This window comes from Podarcis bocagei (assembly GCF_964188305.1).
Source record: "Podarcis bocagei genome assembly, chromosome: 13".
NCBI classification, from domain to species: domain Eukaryota; kingdom Metazoa; phylum Chordata; class Lepidosauria; order Squamata; family Lacertidae; genus Podarcis; species Podarcis bocagei.
In genome coordinates this window covers 30,749,632-30,769,853 of record NC_138138.1, presented here as the reverse complement: position 1 = coordinate 30,769,853, position 20,222 = coordinate 30,749,632, and the positions used below count along the sequence as shown (strand labels likewise).

The window sequence follows — 20,222 nt, the reverse complement described above, 5'->3', positions numbered from 1 at the left end:
AGCTCGATGTTAGACGGCTCCCCTCCCCATACTTTAGTTAGTGGGTATTGCTGCATTTATTCATTTAATTCCAAACAAATCAGTATTTTAATGTTATCTTCTTTCTCAGGACCTCACACTGTGCACTAACATCCTTAGTTTGTTTAGTTATTTACATTGCAAATGTCCGCTCCTACATCAGCAGTCAAACTGGAATGCATATACAAACAAGTCTATGCATATTTTAGGGATGCTTCCGAACTTTCCACTGTCATAACTATAAATTGGTTCACTTATATATTTTAATATGACTGTTAAGTTCAATAATAGATACCTCACAGCATCTTAAAAAGCAGAGACATCACCTTGCTGACAAAGGCCTGTATAGTTAAAGCTATGGTTTTCCCAGCAGTGATGTATGGAAGTGAGAGCTGGACCATAAAGAAAGCTGATTGCCAAAGAATTGATGCTTTTGAATTATGGTGCTGGAGGAGACTCTTGAGAGTCCCATGGACTGCAAGATGACCAAACCTATCCATTCTGAAGGAAATCAGCCCTGAGTGATCACTGGAAGGACAGATCCTGAAGCTGAGGTTCCAATACTTTGGCCACCTCATGAGAAGAGAAGACTCCCTGGAAAATGTTGGGAAAGATGGAGGGCACAAGGAGAAGGGGACGACAGAGGACAAGATGGTTGGACAGTGATCTCGTAGCTATGAACATGAGTTTGACTAAGCTGCGGGAGGCAGTGGAAGACGAGTGCCTGGCATGCTCTGGTCCATGGGGTCACAAAGAGTCGGACACTACTAAACGACTAAACAACAACAACAGATACCTCACATATATTTCATCATCTGTCCACCCATTTAAAATATCGAATATAATACCCTTCCATTTTAATAAGTCAAGGGAAACTGATTATAAACATTCTGCAATAAAATATTGATTTATCATAATAGTATATTGAATCAGATAGGACTTGATTCTAATAGGAATTTCCACATAGGAATATGTGGTCAGGCTGCAATCCTATACTCAATTAATTTGAAGTCATACCAAACTCAGGAGAACTTACAAGACAACCTTCTGAACAATATTTTAAAACCGAGTTATTAAAAAAAGATAATGTCTAGCAACAGCAAAAAAAAATCAATACTACCAAAAATAAATTCAGCTGCATTTACTGATTTAACCTCACCAAAGTCAAATTTAAATTCTTCTGAATATAATCTTGAAACAACTGCATTTAAGCAAACAAACAAACTGCTTCCAAAAATTAATCTCATTTTCTTTTTTCCTAGTAAATTTACCACAGTGAATGGTTTTATATATTCGCTCTTGAACTAATAAGTACACCTAGTTCTGTTCCGTTGGTGAAAACTACTGATCTCAGAAAGCTGTCCACCAACGGAATGTTGCTTTGTTAAGTGTCCACTTAACTGGAACAGAACTGCAAACAAAACAACAACAGTGCATTACTTCAAAACCAAATATTGTTTGTCATGCATAGAAAATGAGAAGTGCATCTTTAATCCAAATTACATATTTGGATTACCATTTACAAATCATAAAAATGCACATGTGAAATCATGAAAACATTGCAAATACTTGCAGATACTAATTTTGAGGTTTACCTACACAGGAGAGATGAAGAAACAATGGAAAGAATTTCTATCTTCCCAAAAACTTGTTCAGACAAAAAGTTACAAGAAAGTTGAAAAGAAAAATATAATCAAAAAGAGAAAATTATTTCTCCACTGATATACGGGCACTGCTGCTCATGATGAGTAGTGATGATGGTCACAAATGCAAGAGGGCAGAGGAGATCAATGCAGAAACTGATATAGTCAGGCTGGGCTGAAAATCACACCATTGCTGAGTCTTTCAGAGATCTGTCCACAAAACAGCAATAGGAAGGTTTCTATTATGTCCCTTTGGCAGCCTTTTCCTTTCTCCTTCCCTTGAGTTGCTGCACTTGTTTAGGAACAAACTCCTAAAAAAAACTTGGAACAAACTACTAACCCAAACCTCTCAGTGGGTGCCACAGTTGTAAAAGCCTCCTCCTCTGTCACCATCTGCTGCCCTGGAGATCGAACCTGGGTTCTGCAGATGGTCTACCACTGAGTCACAGCCCTTTCCTAACACCTTCATCTCTAAACTCTAATAATAAAGCCTTCTCCATTGTTGACACCATCTGTCTCACTTCAGATGGATGGGGGCACCCAAAGGAAAGTTGAGAGCCATCCTCCTACTTGCCACGAAAGCATCCCAGTGACTCTGGGAAATGTTTTCTTCTTCTAGAAAATGCACTGACAATGCCCCTTGCTCCTAGGATGCTATCATTCATGAAAGCAAGGATGAAGAAGGCCTGGGAGAGTCTTTTAGTCCTCCCAGACCTATGGATCTGATTTAGCCAATATCAGGGGCAGATAATTGAAGGAGGAGGAGAATGGTCGGGCAGAGTTCAGCATAACAGGGACTTACAACTGACATATAAAACTCCTGATGATATGTGGTGTGGTGGTTAGAGTGTTGGACTAGGACCTGGAAAGTGTTTTCTCCTTCATGGAGAGCATGTGTTGCGGTGGGGGCCGCCAGGACACTCTGAAGTTGTGGGGCGGGCTAATTGACCGTTGGCCACTGATGCAATTGGGCTCCCCTTGTCGTTGGGAAGAAGTTAATGTTGCCATTTGTTGATTGACAGCCAAATATGCTAAAACTCCTTGCACAAGGCTAGGGCTTCCTCTTTTCGCCCGTGCATCAGATTGCCTGCCCCCCCCCCCCCTAGAATTAGGGTTGTTCGCTTGACCTTGCTATGCCTGTCATGGGGTCATCTGCTCTTGGGGCAGGGGCCTGGTAGGAATTTTGTCCATCTGGCTGATTGGCTGGGGCCATTTGGTTTTTGCCTACTGCGTAGCAAATCGTCACAACTTGTAAGGTTGCGGTTAGGCATTAGTTTATGGTTTGGTTGGTTGAGGGGCAAGGATTGGCTGTGCCTGCCCCTCTAATGTTGCTGCTGCAAGGGATTCTGTTAAAGGAATCGGGGGCTAACTATTGCTTGTCCACCCTGTCAAGGGGGCTCAGGCCACTGCAAGAGCTCCTGGTTGCATTTGGGGTGGCCTGAGGGCAGGTTCCCTGCTCCGTCACTACCCCCAAGTGTATTCCCCTTTTCTGACTTTCGCAGGCGTGCAGAATGTCAGACTGTCCCCCACGGTGGGGACAGCTAGTCGCAACCAATGCCTAAGCAACCACTCACATTTTTGTATTTTAATGAAGTTGTGGCCAAAATTATGCCAAAAACCTTAAACAAAAATTTTGGTGTGATGTGTGAGTTATTGGGGTGGCCCTGGGGACCTCGACACGCAAGAAAAAGGTTCAAATCCCTAATTAGTTATGAAGCTCACGGAACCAGGCTCTCAGACAAACTTACCACATATGATTGTTGTGAAAGTAAAATACAGAGGGGGAAGAACCATCTATACCAGCTTGATGCTTGAATAAGCAAAGAATTGACCTCCGCAGCCGATCCTTTAAGAAAATAGCTTTAATTGTAAAGTACAGTCCTGAATCCAGCCTAGAGCAGAATAAGGTGCTTCCCATCACTAAAACATACTTATGGAAAAACAAAGTGTAGGAGGAAGAGAGTGATGCAAACATATATAATGGGCGGCAGGACAACAGATACTGGGAAATGTCTTAAGCATGCAGCTTAAGATATTAGACCTCAAAACACTTGGTTTGAAATACAGCTGCATATCCAAAAACTTACCTAGTGTTGTTGCCGATTTCTGCATATCCTAGTCTGGAACTATATGGAAATAATAATAATAATAATAATAATAATAATAATAATAATAATAATAATAATAATAATAATAATAATTTACATTGGTTCTCAGCAATTTGTAATGTTCATCTCAAATAAAATGCATATATTGCAGCTCCAAGAATTTATCACACCAGTTTTGAACAACTTTTTTTTTTTTTTCATATGATAGCAAAAGCATTTGTTTAACTCTCCCTCTCCCCCCACCATGTTAATGCTTACTAGATATTTAGATGTAAGATTCCAGGGACTGCTGGGCAAGGTTAGTGTCACTCCCAACATTCAGGGGAAAAGAAGCCATATAGTCCTAGCTTATTTAAGAACAATCCTCTTCAACAAAGCTTTTGGCTGATTAACATCTGATGTCTTTTAAAATGTGTTGTGGAATGGAGAAATATTGGTTTGTTATTGTTCTTATTTTTACTGTGTATTTTTTGGTTTTTATATTGTAATCTTATGTTTTGAACTGCCCTGAGATCTACGGATTAAGGGTGATATAAATAAAAAAAATACTAATTATTAGTATTTAGAAAATGCAGTAGACCCTTGGCTTACGTTACCCTCGGGTAACGTAAACTTTGGGTAGTGAAAGCGGCAAACCCGGAAGTATATTTCCGGGTTTTGCCGCTCGTGCATGCACAGACGTGCTCTACACACTGTGTGTCTGCACAGAAGCGGTGCCTCCAGTTGTGGAAACTTCAGGATATGGCCGGACCTCTGGAACAGATTCTGTCCGCAATCAGAGGTACCACTGTATAAGTATTTGGAACTGTCTCAATGTAGAAACATCTACCTACTTAGTTCTTTGCCTTATGCTTAACGTCGAGAAGGTCCATGAACTGTTTTGCTGAGGGCATCCTTGAATTCCTGATTTCTCAGGCAGTAGATGACTGGATTGAAAAGCGGTGTGAGGACTGTGTAGACAACGGACACCAGCTTGTTTGAGTTAAAGGAAGTGAGTGCTTTTGGGCGGGCATAGATGAAAAGGGAGGCAGCATAGAAAATGGTGACTACCAGAAGATGTGAGGCACAAGTGGAGAAGGCCTTTTGCTTCCCTTTGGCTGAAGGGATGCGAAGTACGGTGGAGATGATGTAGAAGTAAGAGGCAATTGTCACAGAAAGGGGGCCCAGGAGAATGAGTAAGGCCAATAGGAAGTCAATGAGCTCAGCCAATGACATATCAGTACAGGCCAGGTTGAGAAGTGGAGAAACATCACAGAAGTAGTGGTTGATGGTGTTGGGTCCGCAGTAGCTCAGCCGTGAGATGAAGAAGACCTTCCCCATGGCAATAAAAAAGCCACTCAACCAGGATCCGGCTGCTAGACGAACACAGAGGTCTTGACTCATAATGGCTGGATAGCGCAATGGGTTGCAGATGGCAACATAACGGTCATAGGCCATAACAGCTAAGAGGACACACTCAGTACATGCCAAAGCCAGGAAGAAGTACAGCTGAGCCATGCAACCTATAAAAGAGATTTCTCTTTTCTCTGCCACAAAGCCAGCAAGCATTTTGGGAACCGTGACGGAGACATACCAGATCTCCAGGAAAGAAAGATTACTCAGGAAGAGATACATAGGCTTATGAAGATTGATGTTCATCCAGATTAAGGCAATGATCACCACATTCTCCATTATTGTCAGTGTGTAGATAATTAGGAAAAGCGTAAATAGTGACATCTGCAATTCAGGGTTTCCAGGAAAACCTACTAGGATAAATGTATGTGTCCTGTTCTCCCATTTCATCCTCAATAATATGTTGTTGCTGTTTAGAGCTGTAATAATATTCAAAGTTCAGATTTCACAATTTTATAGATACATATCATTCAGAGCAAATCACATTCAAAATTAATAGATAAATCAGCATCTTGTCATATCATATTTCTTAATCTGCTAAAATCCCATTGTCTATAAATATTTACCAGACTGAGTCAGAAAACAATGGCACAGTTCTGCATCTGCAGAGATGCCAACACATATTATAATGCAATAAGGATTATGAGCATGAAAGAAGCCATTGGTTTCTCTGAAGGTATGGTGATAGTCTTGAACATTTTAACTTCTGAGGGAAGAAAATGCTTGACAGCATGTTCAGAAATAACCCAGATTTTCTGATGTGTGTGAAAGGTGTTATTCACTAGAGAAACACCACGCAGGACCTAGGGACCAGAGGATTTATGTGGAGAGAGCTAGAGAGTGAAAAATCTTAGTGGCACTGGTAAATCATTTTAGAAGAAGGGGATTGTAAGAGACTAGGTACAGCAACATAAACTTCCCTTTTTAAGACCTACAGCTCATCATAGGGGTGTAACTTGGAAGAGGCCATAGTACAGTTAAAGAACACATGCTTTGTATGCAAAAGTTCCCAGCTTCAGTCTCTGGTGCAGGGCTCGTAAATGATTCCTGCTTCAAATCTTAGAGAGCTGCCAGTCAGTACTGACAACATTTCGCTAGAAGGACTTACTTACTTACTTACTTACTTACTTACTTACTTACTTACTTGAGACCATCAAAATGGTGTACAATGTGCCACATAGACCTATGTTTCTAAGTAATGTTAGCTTTAGATAAGCAATGATAAATATACCCAGTGGTGTTCTTATTCAGTTTTATGAATTGGGTTCATCCATTTAATTACAATGAGTGGATGACATGGGTGACAGATTTCTCTGCCTTTGATTTATTTAGGGGGGGGGCGAAAGAGGGGGCACAAATGCTTACATTTTTTTCCAGGGGAGGAGGCAACTCTGATCTGCGTAAAAACATTATAACAAATAATGGAAAAGCAGATCCTTCCTATTACCTTGTTCCTCGTCCACAGTACAGGTGGAAGTATGCAGAGTGAAAAATGCTCTGTACAGAGTGTAATTTGAGCAAGCCAGTTAGGCAGAAAGCCAGCAACTGCGGCCACTGCCTGGCTGTATAAGTGCTGGGATAGCCAGATATTGAACTAGCTAGATAGGACCTCCCTGGACACCTCCCTGGACCACACGTGCAAGCGTGTACACGAGTGCACACACACAAACAAAAAGGAGATAAGGAAAAATCTGAAAGAACCACTCAACTTGTTGCAACATATGGCTAACTAAAATGCTGCTTTCTGTACATACTTGAGACAATTTGTGCAATTTTTGCCTCATTTCTCTGAAGTTGGAAAAATGTTCTTAAGATAATTCTCCCCATGAAAATGAGATTCAAAGGCATGGGTAGGTGGGAAGACATTTCACAACAGTGGCCTTGCATTACCAAAATCCCATTTGCTCAGATTTCTAAAATTCTAAAGCAAACGTTATACATCAATTATCCACTTTCATGCACATCTCTCTCTTTTTAAAGAACAATTCACATAGATTCATCGTGTAAAGTGTTAGCTGATATAAAAAAGGAGTCATTTGATTGTTCTGCATTGCAAAGATTTGGCATCGTTATTGACAAAGTTTACTTACATAGCAGTACATCCACAGGATAACTTGTTAGTTTCCACCCCAAAATATATATACGTATATTTGTAAAGGCAAACAATGCGAGTCTTTCTGTGGTTGTTCCAAAGCTGTAGAGAAAAAAAGTCTCTCTGGGTGGCTTTGCAGGCTTTCGATTACTGGTCTGCTGCATGTGAAGGAAAGATGGGACATAAAGCATGGAGACTCATGCTAGATGTGTGAGGTAATACAGTTTCTTCCGCAACCCAAGATCAGTCAGTCATAAAATGTTTGGGGAGTTTGCTTGAAGTTCCTCTGACCCTCTCCTTTTTTTTCTTGTTCCCTCGGGTCATAGCAGCTGGAACATAATCATCAACTCTACTATTGAATCACATGTATTAGCACAGTTCAGCTCAAGTTTGTCAGTGTTTAATGCTTGAAGTTAACTATTATAGTAGGCATAGTCTATTGATATACTACATTTCCCACAAATAGAGCTGTGCTCAAAGTGATTCACATTACAAAAGAATAAATGCAGTAGTAATATTGATAAATAATAAGTATGTAAAAAACACACACAAGTGAGCATAAAGTTTGCCAATATGCCAAGTAAAAATATCCAATAACATCACATCCAAAAGTAGCCGCAAAAGTTCTTCTGGAAATGGCCCCCTTTTGGTTAAATACTGTAATGTGCTTACATGTTTCTGAACTTTAACCCTTTGCTTTGTGTGCATATTGAAGGGTGAAAGGATGGCGGTTTACCCAAAGCTCTGCCAGTTAGTAATCAAAAGCCATATCACTCAAACCTTGTACTGTTTCTTGACATCTAAAGCAGCTCTTATCAGTGGCGTAGCGTGCGTTGTCAGCACCCGGGGCAAGGCAAGTAATTTGCGCCCCCTAACCCGTGGATTTGCGCCCCCTAACCCATGGATTTGCGCCCCCTAACCCTAACCCCCAGATGTTGTGCCCGGTGCGGCCGGCCCCCCCTGCACCCCCCACGCTACGCCACTGGCTCTTATTAAATGTTGGTAGAATATCTGCTCACCTGGGGCTCGGGGTGGGGGTGGGCATTTGATGCACACCATGGCCATGGTTGGTCCAGGGACCCCACCAATTTCCGGTGCAGATAGCGGTGGGTAGCCACCTGCAGCAGCCCACTACCAGCCATGCCGAACCTTCCAGATGTGGGCAGACATCACCCATGAGACCAATCAGGGGCAAGGATATGAGGGCTGTGCCCAACCCACTGTCAGTATATGGAAACATCACCGCTGCAGACACACAGATTGTTGGCATCAAATGATGCGCCTATCTGTGGGAAAGAAGAATTTCCCAGGACGTTCACAGGCTGGATAAGTCTCTGTGAAGAGCGTAATCTGAAACCTTCCATTTGTGCATGTTCAGGAAGTTTGTCAGACTTGCTAGAAGAACTGAACTGAAAGGACGTGTTTTTCTATAGTGCTGTAATGTCAGAAATAAACATCATGTAAATAGATTTCTGACTTATTTTCTTTCCCCTGCAGAAGCAGGAGAGAGGGGTTGTGCATTTTACCCACTCTTGGGAAAATGTCGCCTATCAAAATCTCCCTGGTCTGTCTGGATATCAGCCAGAGGAGGTTACCGGTAAGCAAGCTCTGAGGACAGTGAGAGGGGCCAGCCTCTATGGAGGGGGCTTGCAAACCAACACCCACCTCTGGTGTACATAGGGGGATGACCAGGTACAGGCCACCTTCTTTGTTGCCTTTGCAGGAATTTTCCACCCATCCATCCAGGCTGTTAGGGCCCTGCTCAGTTGAGGAATGGACACATTCACATATGGACCTTGCTATGGTTTACTTGGTCACTGTATTCACAGAGAATTTTTTTTCCAGCCCTTTCACCTGGGTGCCTTTTAGACAGAGGTGTCAGGGACCCCTGGCAATACAATTAGGCTTTCATGCTTTACAAGGCAAAGTAGGACAATTTTGCTGGTCCCAGGCTCTCCATCCTCCTCATCTAGACCTTGTGTCTTATATCTGATCCTGAACTTACAGGATTTTGATAACTGAATAATAATATAATTCTAGACAATGGGGCATAGTCTAGCATAGCATTTGATGTGACAAAGTACCAGGGAGATCAGGGTTAGAATTCTTGCTCCATAATGAAACTTTGTCAGTGACCTTCAGTCAGTAACAATATCTCACGTGGTTCTAGATGACCCATTTTTTAAGCATTCATCCTTATTTGTTTGCAGGGAACTTAGATGTTGACTATTTATTAAGCCTTCATTCTGATTTGTGGCAGGGGGTGGGTAGCAAGTTAGATCATGTTACACCAGGTGCGGTCTGACACTTTCCTGTGCATTTTGCATCACTTTCCTTATCATAAATGCCGATCTTGTATGGAAGTGGGTTGTTGTTCAAGTCAATAGTAATTGTGCAATCTGAATGTGTTGGTATGGAATTGAAACCTGCCTGAAAATAAAGGCATTCTGGAAGCATTCTGAGGCTACTACCTCATAGTGTTGCTGTCCTGGCTGTTTTTTTGTTGCTGTTGTGGGCATAGAATAAAATGTATGCCACTTTATAGCACTTGAAGTGAAAGTGTTCTACTTTAAGTGTTCAACAACATTTGAGAGAATTGCATGGGAATATATGAAGCTGTGTTTTTACCAAGTCAGGCCTTTATTGGTCCATCTGGTTCAGTATTATCTACACTGTCAGGCAGCAGTTCTTCGGGATTTTGGCCCTACCTGGAAATACCTGGGATTCAACCTGGAACTTTATGAGTACAAAACAAGTGCACTACCACTGAGCTATGACCAAGACTTGGAAGTTTTAGGCAAAGAATTTTAGGTTATGGTTGTAGGAAATCATCGTCAGCAGCAACCAAAGAAATATCACCAGTTTAACCCAACTGTGTTTTTATTCCAGCATCCCTCCCAATTCCTTGACTGCTTTGCCTAAGCAAAAACCTCTAAATTTGAACTGAATTTCACTTTAGATTAAACTTGACAATTCTTACACTAAATATACAACCTGAATCAGAGAATCAGAGAACACCCGACTGTCCAACATCTAATGATTAGTCAGTTAGTTAAAATAATTCATAAACTACCACCATTCAACACTATTGTGGCAGTTCACAAAAAGGAAAGAAAAAAAATATACAAAATGAAATCAATAAGAATATATTAAATCCATCTGTAAAACGGACACAAACAATATCCAACAATGCAACTGTGAAAAGAAAAACCATAGTTGATTAAAAATGTCTCAGGGAGGCTGTTGAAAGAACAAATTGTTTGTACCGCCCTAATTTCAAGCAGAGAGTGCATTCCAGTGTGTGGGTGCCACCACACTAAAAGCTCTGTTGTAGGTAAGCATTTGATAAACTTCAAGGGTGTGTACTGGGGCACTAGTGAACAGTAAAAAACATGATGCATTAACCCTACAAGAAATAGGCTCCAAAGAGAAGAACTTTGGAGCAATTCTGTCTTCACAAGAGAGCAACACTGACCATTTAGAAAACTAGCAAATGTGGAGACAACTTTAATTGTGCTCATTTAAAGGAAAAGCAATTGATGAAACCAGTTGAAAATTTGGCAAGATGAACAGTATTGGCGACAAATCTTGGAATGCTTGATTGCTTTGGTCAGAGTCCTTGGCATGCAAAACTTGGCATTTCGTGGTACAACTGAAAAGTTGTACTGTGCTAGCAATCAGGATTTTTTGAAGTTTGCAGAATATTTAGCTCCTATTTCTCCTATCATGAGCACTTGACCTGAATAAATTGGTGACCAAATTTGCAAAGGAAAAGGTATGCAAACAGAGATTTGTCTGAAACCTAAACTTTTAAGAGACTTAAATTTTAACATCACACTTCACAAGATTATTCAAAATATTTTGTTTGCTAAAAGATTTTATTTTGTATTTGAGAAAGATAATCAAAAAAATGATGTATTATTCTTTTTCCTAGATTCAGGTAGGTAGCAGTGTTGGTCTGACGCAGTACACACACACACACACACACACACACACACACACACACACACACACACAAAATGTCCAGTGGAACCTTAGAGGCGAACTAAGTTTGTTCTTGGTATAAGCTTTTGTGTGCATACACACTTCTTCAGATTCACTGAAACAGAAGTCGCCAGACCCTTATATATAGTGTGAGGGTGGGGTTTTTCTCAGGAGAGTAGTGAGTCAATCACCCATCTCCTACTATCCTCCTGAGAAAAACCCTCACCCCACCTTCCATTATATATAAGGGTCTGGTGACTTCCAAGGACAAACTTAGCTGGTCTCTAAGGTGCTACTGGACAATTTTTTATTTCTTTTTTTATTTCTTTTTTCTATAAAATATCTGTTTTTAAAAATAGAAGTTAGCAATTTTGGGGCGGGGAGGTGCCTTGCCTAGGGTGCAAAATAACCCAGCACTGCCACTGCTTACACCAGACTTGAGTTCACTCAGCTTCCACTCAACCAGCTAGAATGAGCAACTTATGCTGGTGTATGTTCAGAACAGTTCAGTACTGGCTAAGGCATCACTTAGCTAGCTGAGCCAGAGATTCCATGTTGGTTATCCCAGTGGTTCTTGCCATAGGATTTTTCCCTGGGTTAAACAGAATATTGAGAGTTCTGATTACAAATGTAGATTTTCTTCTGGTTTGGCTTGGCTTAAGGGATTTAACACCCCCATAAGGTTTTGTCAGATTTTATCTGTTCATTGAAAAGAGCCTCTTATTCCCCAGATTCCTTTTTAGAGCTGCTTTGACATCTTTGTTCCTAAGGCTGTAGATGAGGGGATTTAGCATTGGAATAACAAGAGTGTAAAACACAGAGACAATTTTGCTTTGAGCTGGGAAGGATATGGCTGCAGGCTGAGCATAAATAAAGAAGACTGTCCCATATAAGATGGTCACTGCTGTTATGTGAGAGGCACAGGTAGAAAATGCTTTTCTCCTGCCCTCTGCAGATTGAATCTTGAGAATGGTGGAGAGAATGTAAGTGTAGGAAGTGAATATCACCACTGTGGTGATGGCAATGATAACGTTGGAGAAGGAGAACATCACAGCTTCGTAGAGATATGTGTATGTAGTGGCAGCGTTCATGACAGCAGGGACATCACAGAAGAAGTGGTTGATTTTGCTGAGGTTGCAGAATCTCAAATGGAAATAGACACTTGTCTGAATCACTCCGTTTGCACAACCGCAAGCATAGGAAGTGGCCACCAGACGATGGCAAGACTTCTTGGACATCTTAGTTGGATAGAGGAGTGGGTAGCAAATGGCCATGAAGCGATCGTATGCCATGACTGCTAAAAGAAACCCTTCTGTAGTAACAAAGATGGTGAAGAGCATCAACTGGGCCACACAGCCCTCATAAGAGATGATGTTCTTCTCCTCGAAAAAATTCACTAGAGCTTTAGGAGCAATGGTGGAGGAATAGCAGAGGTCCAGGAAAGACAAGTTTATGAGAAAGTAGTACATAGGGGTGTGGAGCTGAGAGTCAGCACTTATGACAGCAATCATACCACCATTGCCCATCACTGTGGTGATGTACAGCACCAGAAAAGTGATGAAAAATGTTACTTGCATCTCTGGGAGATCTCTGAACCCCACCAGGATGAACACAGAGGCTGTGCTGCAGTTGTCCATGATAGGTTCCTGAAATAAATTAAAACATTTTAATGATACACAGCAAACATCCCTTGTTAGTTGGATCCTCGGAAACATTTGGCCAGCCACTGTTAGTAATAAGTTCAACAAATCATTCTGATGTGGTTGAATTATATTTTCCTTTGTGCTGTCTACATTTATTTTTCTCTTTTTGACAATTTTAATTTTTATGCCTTCCTTTTACATCACTATTGATATATTTCCATCATTTAGTGAAAGAAAAAGAGAGAAAGAAAGGAGGGGTTCTTTTCTCATTAGAGCTTGTCATGGTGTTCTGTAGATGTTGTTGGCTGGGGCTGTTGGGAATTTGGGAAGGGAGTGTCACAAAACATATGGAAGACACAAGTTTGGCTAGGACTTAAATTCACTTGTCTCGCCTTAACATCTGAAGGGCGGATATGGCTCCAGCTCCCAAAAATGTCTTTCTTGATCCTTACATCTTCTCTTTCAACTCAGTGGCTAACTACACACACAAATTCCGCTTCAGTGCAGTAACTCATACTAAACATTCCCTTCCCCATCTGCCTCCACTTTCTTAAAGCAAATTATTTTACCCAGGTATCTTCTACCCAAATACTGAGCCAGCACCATGTTTAATTTATTTCTATGTTAAATTATTTGGGTTGCTTCAGTTTTATTCCTATAGGCAGCAATCCTATACACAGGCACCTGAAATTAATTTTGGTTGGACCCTGTGGGGCTTACGTCTGAGAAGACATTGGCCATTAGGCATAACCAGAATAAAATGCACGGAACTGCCAACATACCACTTAGTCATTTCTTTGAACCCAGAACATGTTCTATCTCTACAACACAAATAATAGCATAATGCTTGGAACAATTAGCATTGAAAGGGTGGAAGAAAATAGGGAATCTTTATAAAGTCGTGGCCATGGTGGTAAAACTGATGTAAAGATTAAGGGGGGGGGAACCCTACATTTTTTGCAATAAAATAAAAGACTTCTTGAATTCAATGAAGCTTGCACCCAGATAAATGGGGTCAGGTTTACAGTCTGAACTGGAAAAAACAACAGCAGATTTCAGAAAAGCCAAATCTCTGCATCAAACTCATTAAATAAGTCAGCAGCCCCACCTGCTTTTGCAGAGTTGTCAAAATGTGAAATGATAAAACTTACCCAAGAGGTAATGGGGTGGGCAGCAAGTCCAACCCCATCAAGTTGTTCTGCAAGAAAGCCTCAACAGTAGAATTCGCCAGAAGTTATAATAAATGAATTCTTACAGACCTGAGGGTTAATTTATTCCCCACAGTGTCATAAAGTTAACTGCTTGAGAGCAATTAAAAGTACATGGTGTATGTTGTAGATATATGTATATACCTACATATTATATATGTTTAATGCATTATGTTTGAACAAAAGAAATTTTAGTATTCCTATTCAGATATTATTGACTTCAGATCAATTCACATTCTGTTATATATATATATTAAAGTTAGGTGCCAGATGAAAGACTAAGCCTCAAAGGATACTTTTTAAGGCATATCCAACAAATGCATTGACCTTAGATCTTTCCATGTGCCAGATTTTTAAGACACAATTAAATTGTTGAATTACAGGGAAATCTGAGGAATTCTACTCAGAAGTAAGCCCCTATTAGTTTACTTCCCTCCCTCTCAAAGTAGTTGTATAATGTGACTAACATTTTTCGAGCAAATGAGCACATTGCCCTCTGAGAGGCGTTCTTCTGTTGGTGCCAAGCAGCAGCCTATGAATAGAAGCAGGCCACAACAGCATTCATTCATTAATTCATTCATTCATTCATTCATTCATTCATTCATTCATTCATTCATTTATATTTTTAGTGAGTGTGTTTGCAATAAAAGTGGTGGGGAAGGCAAAGGAAAATGGTTTTTAGAAACCTGCTTCTTTAGTTATAGGCATATATTGACTTCACTGTGTGTCTAGATTTGCAAACTTTCTTGAGTGTTGCATTGGATTGGTTTCCTTGATATAGTTGGCATGGATTCATTTGAACTGCTTTCTTGTGTCATGTGCTTTGCATGTAATTGGAGCTTTTCTTGTCAAGCAGGAAAAATCCAAATTTTCCTTCAGATTGGTAGAATTATAATATAGCGGGCCAAACTAGAGATCCTATACATTCTTACATTGGAATAAGTCCCATTGTGCTCAGTAAAACTTACTTATTGAGTAGACACACAGCTAAAAACTCTGTATCAACAGACAAAGCCTTTCCTTTTGAGTTGCCTGATCAGAGCCTGTTTGACCTCCTTGTTCCTTAGGCTATAGATGATTGGATTTAACATTGGAATGACAACTGTGTAGAAAACTGACACCACTTTCCTTTGATTGGGAGAGGACATGGCCCCAGGTTGGGCATATATAAAGAAGACTGTCCCAAAGAATAAGCTTACTGCCATCAAATGGGAAGTGCAAGTTGAGAAAGCTTTGTGTCTCCCTTTGCCAGACAGTATGTGCAAGATGGTAGTAACAATGTAAATGTAAGATACTAGGACAATTATGGCTGTGGTCACAATGATGAGACCACAGACTGCAAGGAGACCATTTCATTCACAAATGTGTCGGAACAGGAGGCCTTCATGACCGCTGGGACATCACAAAAGAAGTGGTTTACGTGAGTTGGGCCACAAAATGCCAAACTAAATGTAAACTCGGTTTGGGTGCAGCAGTTGACACAACCAAAGAAGTAAGAGATGCACACAAGGCACATACACCTCTTCTTGGACATAATGGTATGGTAGAGAAGTGGGCTACAGACAGCAATGAATCGGTCATATGCCATCACAAAATGTCTTAGGGAGGTTGTTGAAAGAACAAATTGTTTGTACCACCCTAATTTCAAGCAGAGAGTGCATTCCAGTGTGTGGGTGGCGCCACACTAAAAGCTCTGCTCTAGGTAAGCATTTGATAAACTTTGAGGGTGTGTACTGGGGCACTAGTGAACGGTAAAAAACATGATGCATTAACCCTACAAGAAATAGGCTCCAAAGACAAGAACTTTGGAGCAATTCTGTCTTCACAAGAGAGCAACACTGACCATTTTGAAAACTAGCAAACGTGGAGACAACTTTAATTGTGCTTATCTAAAGGAAAAGCAATTGATGAAACCAGTAGAAAATTTGGCAAGATGGGACTTCCGGGGTGGCGCCATTGGCAATGGCGGACTCCCTCTGAACTGGAGGGACTAGCTCTGCGTGAAATGGGTCTTTTCCGCTACGGCGAAGTGGGGACCCTTTCAGAAATCACAGGCGGATGAAGCCTGTGACCATGGGACTCGGCGGGCACCCCTAGCGCCCCCCAACCCGCAAAGGAACCCACTAACGGGCTCCGAAGTGAAGTGGGGGAAGTGGCGCGGTTCTGTGAGTCAACTGCTATTTCCGTGGAGTGAAGCCGCACAGCCGTTGCCGGAGAGCGCTGCCTTTTTCTTGGGACAATTTGGCTTCTAAAATAAGCACCCGTGAGTACTTAAACTTTGAACAATCGGACTTTAAACAAGGACTTGCGAGAAGAAAGGAATTGGACTTAATTTTTTTTTTTAATTTGGTACTGAAATGGGAAGGTCTAAACAGGAAGTCAGCCTTCCGTTTCTTTGTAGACAGAGTAAAGCAAAGACAATGTAAACTAGAGCTCAGAAAATCACTTTTAAAGGATTGGTTTTCATCATTTAAAATTGTTGAACCCCCCTTCGGCAGCAGGAGAAGAAGGGGGATCTTTTTTGGACTGTTTAAACCTGCAGAAGTGAGTTTAAATTAAAGTAACTTTCCACCGTCCTGATCCTGGAGCGGGGTGTCAGGACTGACGTTTTGAAGCTCATTGACCAGAGACAAACGTTTTTGACAGATAGTTAAAGGAAGAGAAACATAGTGATTCCATTGTTTCCTTTCGCACTTTAAAGGAACAAATATTGACAAAATATCTCAAAAAAGATACTTTGTTGCAAGAACAAATAGAAGTCCCCCCATAGGGAGACTGTGAAACTGTAACTAATTCCAGGGAGCTTGCAGCTGTCTCAGATTACAATCGTGGGAATGGACTTGTGACCTTGTAGGACAATGTATTCAGAGGCTCTGTTGTGTGCTTTCTGTAAAACAAGTGCCCTACTGGAACAGGTAAGTGAGAAGATGGATTTGATGACTAATGCGGCCAGAATTTTTGAACAGGCAGTGGGAAACTATGTGGAGCCCACCCAGGGATTAGATCAGGAGTGTGTCCTGACAGAGCAGATGAGAGAAGAGGATGTTGCTGAATCTTGGGCGCCAGAGATGGAGGGAGCTGCGGCCTTGCAGGAACAAGAGCTTTTGGATTTGACAAATGAACTTGGAAAAAGCCAGATTTGGAAAGATAAAGTTTGGACTGGTCTGGAAATGGGGGGTTGGATAGACCCCCCTATGCAAGGATGTTTGGACTTTCCGAGTCTGGCAATGGGCCATGAGATGTTTGGAGCTATGGGGGCTCTCAATTTCGGAGGGATTCTGAAACATCTTCTTAAATACCACATGGAGTTGAGTCTGGACTATGGAAAAGGGGCTGATCTGTTGAAAAGGGTCAAAAACATCACCAAGCTGGAGTTCCCACGAGTGAAAGGAGAATATGAAGAAGAGCTGTGGAAGGGACATGGAAGAGAATTAAGGGCCTCGGATATAAGGTTGCCAGGTTAATGCACTAGATCGATGGGATAAAAAGGACTGACAAAACCCGGGACCAGGAGGAAGGGACAATTTCTTTTTTACTATTAGGATTGTTTTATAAAATTGATGAATGTTAGAAAAATGTTGGAACAAAATTATTTGGCTTTAGTAAAAAAAGTTTAAAGAATTAGGTAAGAATATTATGGTTGTGAGAAGTCGGTAAAAATAAGATTTAAGTTTTAAGTTTTTAAGGTTTTCTATAAGATAAGATGAAAATAGATTAAGGTAACGTAATGACAGAATACTATGAAATATGGAAAGGATTTGCTGCATAATTATTAATCAGGATACAAAAAAAAGGGAGGAGGAGGAGGTCAAAGAAAGATGGTAAAGAGAGTTGAGGATTTTAGAATGAGGGATGTATTTTTGTTTGTATGTGGTGTATTTTTGGTTTTTTGATTTTGTATTGTTTGAGGTGGTTTCTTTTTTCTGTGTTTTTTCTATTTTCTTTTTCTGCTTTGTTTTTTCTTTGTAATTTCAAAAATCTTCAATAAATATCATATTAAAAAAAAAGAAAATTTGGCAAGATGAACAGTATTGGCGAAAAATCTTCGAATGCTGGGTTGCTTTGGTCTGATTCCTTGGCATGCAAAACTTGGTATTTCGTGGTACAACTGAAAAGTTGTACTGTGCTAGCAATCAGGATTTTTTGAAGTTGCAGAATATTTAGCTCCTATTTCTGCTATCATGAGCACTTGACCTGAATAAATTGGTGACCAAATTTGCAAAGGAAAAGGTATGCAAACAGAGATTTGTCTGAAACCTAAACTTTTAAGAGACTTAAATTTTAACATCACACTTCACAAGATTATTCAAAATATTTTGTTTGCTAAAAGATTTTATTTTGTATTTGAGAAAGATAATCAAAAAAATGATGTATTATTCTTTTTCCTAGATTCAGGTAGGTAGCAGTGTTGGTCTGACGCAGTACACACACACACACACACACACACACACACACACACACACAAAATGTCCAGTGGAACCTTAGAGGCGAACTAAGTTTGTTCTTGGTATAAGCTTTTGTGTGCATACACACTTCTTCAGATTCACTGAAACAGAAGTCGCCAGACCCTTATATATAGTGTGAGGGTGGGGTTTTTCTCAGGAGAGTAGTGAGTCAATCACCCATCTCCTACTATCCTCCTGAGAAAAACCCTCACCCCACCTTCCATTATATATAAGGGTCTGGTGACTTCCAAGGACAAACTTAGCTGGTCTCTAAGGTGCTACTGGACAATTTTTTATTTCTTTTTTTATTTCTTTTTTCTATAAAATATCTGTTTTTTAAAATAGAAGTTAGCAATTTTGGGGCGGGGAGGTGCTTTGCCTAGGGTGCAAAATAACCCAGGACTGCCACTGCTTATACCAGACTTGAGTTCACTCAGCTTCCACTCAACCAGCTAGAATGAGCAACTTATGCTGGTGTATGTTCAAAACAGTTCAGTACTGGCTAAGGCATCAGTTACCTAGCTGAGCCAGAGATTCCATGTTGGTTATCCCAGTGGTTCTTGCCATAGGATTTTTCCCTGGGTTAATTGAGAGTTCTGATTACAAATGTAGATTTTCTTCTGGTTTGGCTTGGCTTATGGGATTTAGCACCCCCATAAGGTTTTGTCAGATTTTATCTGTTCATTGAAAAGAGCCTCTTTTTCCCCAGAGTCCTTTTTAGAGCTGCTTTGACATCTTTGTTCCTAAGGCTGTAGATGAGGGGATTTAGCATTGGAATGACAAGAGTGTAAAACACAGAGACAATTTTGCTTTGAGCTGGGGAGGACATGGCTGCAGGCTGAGCATAAATAAAGAAGACTGTCCCATAAAAGATGGTCACTGCTGTTATGTGAGAGGCACAGGTAGAAAATGCTTTTCTCCTGCCCTCTGCAGATTGAATCTTGAGAATGGTGGAGAGAATGTAAGTGTAGGAGGTGAATATCACCACTGTGGTGATGGCAATGATAACGTTGCAGAGGGAGAACATCACAGCTTCGTTGAGATATGTGTATGTAGTGGCAGCGTTCATGACAGCAGGGACATCACAGAAGAAGTGGTTGATTTTGCTGAGGTTGCAGAATCTCAAATGGAAAGAGACACTTGTTTGAATCACTCCGTTTGTACAACCGCAAGCATAGGAAGTGGCCACCAGACGATGGCAAGACTTCTTGGACATCTTAGTTGGATAGAGGAGTGGGTAGCAAATGGCCATGAAGCGATCGTATGCCATGACTGCTAAAAGAAACCCTTCTGTAGTAACAAAGATGGTGAAGAGCATCAACTGGGCCACACAGCCCTCATAAGAGATGATGTTCTTCTCCTCGAAAAAATTCACTAGAGCTTTAGGAGCAATGGCGGAGGAATAGCAGAGGTCCAGGAAAGACAAGTTTTTGAGAAAGTAGTACATAGGGGTGTGGAGCTGAGAGTCAGCACTTATGACAGCAATCATACCACCATTCCCCATCACTGTGGTGATGTACAGCATCAGAAAAGTGATGAAAAATGTTACTTGCATCTCTGGGATATCTCTGAACCCCACCAGGATGAACTCAGAGGCTGTGCTGCAGTTGTCCATGATAGGTTCCTGAAATAAATTAAAAATTTTAATCATACACAGCAAACATCCCTTGTTAGTTGGCTCCTCGGAAA

The 20,222-nt window shown here is 40.9% G+C and overlaps 4 protein-coding genes across 4 annotated transcripts in view; all 4 read right to left on the bottom strand.

The window, feature by feature from the left end:
• Nucleotides 1–20,222, bottom strand: part of LOC308571684 (vomeronasal type-2 receptor 26-like) — a gene marked incomplete at both ends in the record, with an annotated part of 363,060 nt that overhangs the window by 75,783 nt on the left and 267,055 nt on the right. The gene's annotated exons all lie outside the window — the stretch shown is intronic.
• Nucleotides 4,622–5,551, bottom strand: LOC308570561 (olfactory receptor 226-like; the record flags this gene model as incomplete). The annotated part of the gene is made up of 1 exon (XM_081165469.1): nt 4,622–5,551. One exon carries the CDS (start codon nt 5,549–5,551, stop codon nt 4,622–4,624), a length of 930 nt encoding a protein of 309 aa, XP_081021595.1.
• LOC308570656 (olfactory receptor 9S13-like) lies at nt 11,933–12,874 on the bottom strand (the record flags this gene model as incomplete). Its single annotated transcript, XM_081165569.1, has 1 exon — nt 11,933–12,874. One exon carries the CDS (start codon nt 12,872–12,874, stop codon nt 11,933–11,935), a length of 942 nt encoding a protein of 313 aa, XP_081021695.1.
• LOC308570655 (uncharacterized protein) overlaps nt 19,207–20,222 on the bottom strand; it is a gene marked incomplete at both ends in the record, with an annotated part of 5,274 nt that continues 4,258 nt past the window's right edge. Inside the window, one exon of the mRNA XM_081165568.1 lies at nt 19,207–20,157. Within this exon, the coding sequence (XP_081021694.1) occupies nt 19,207–20,157 (951 nt within the window). The remainder of the gene's footprint in view (nt 20,158–20,222) is intronic.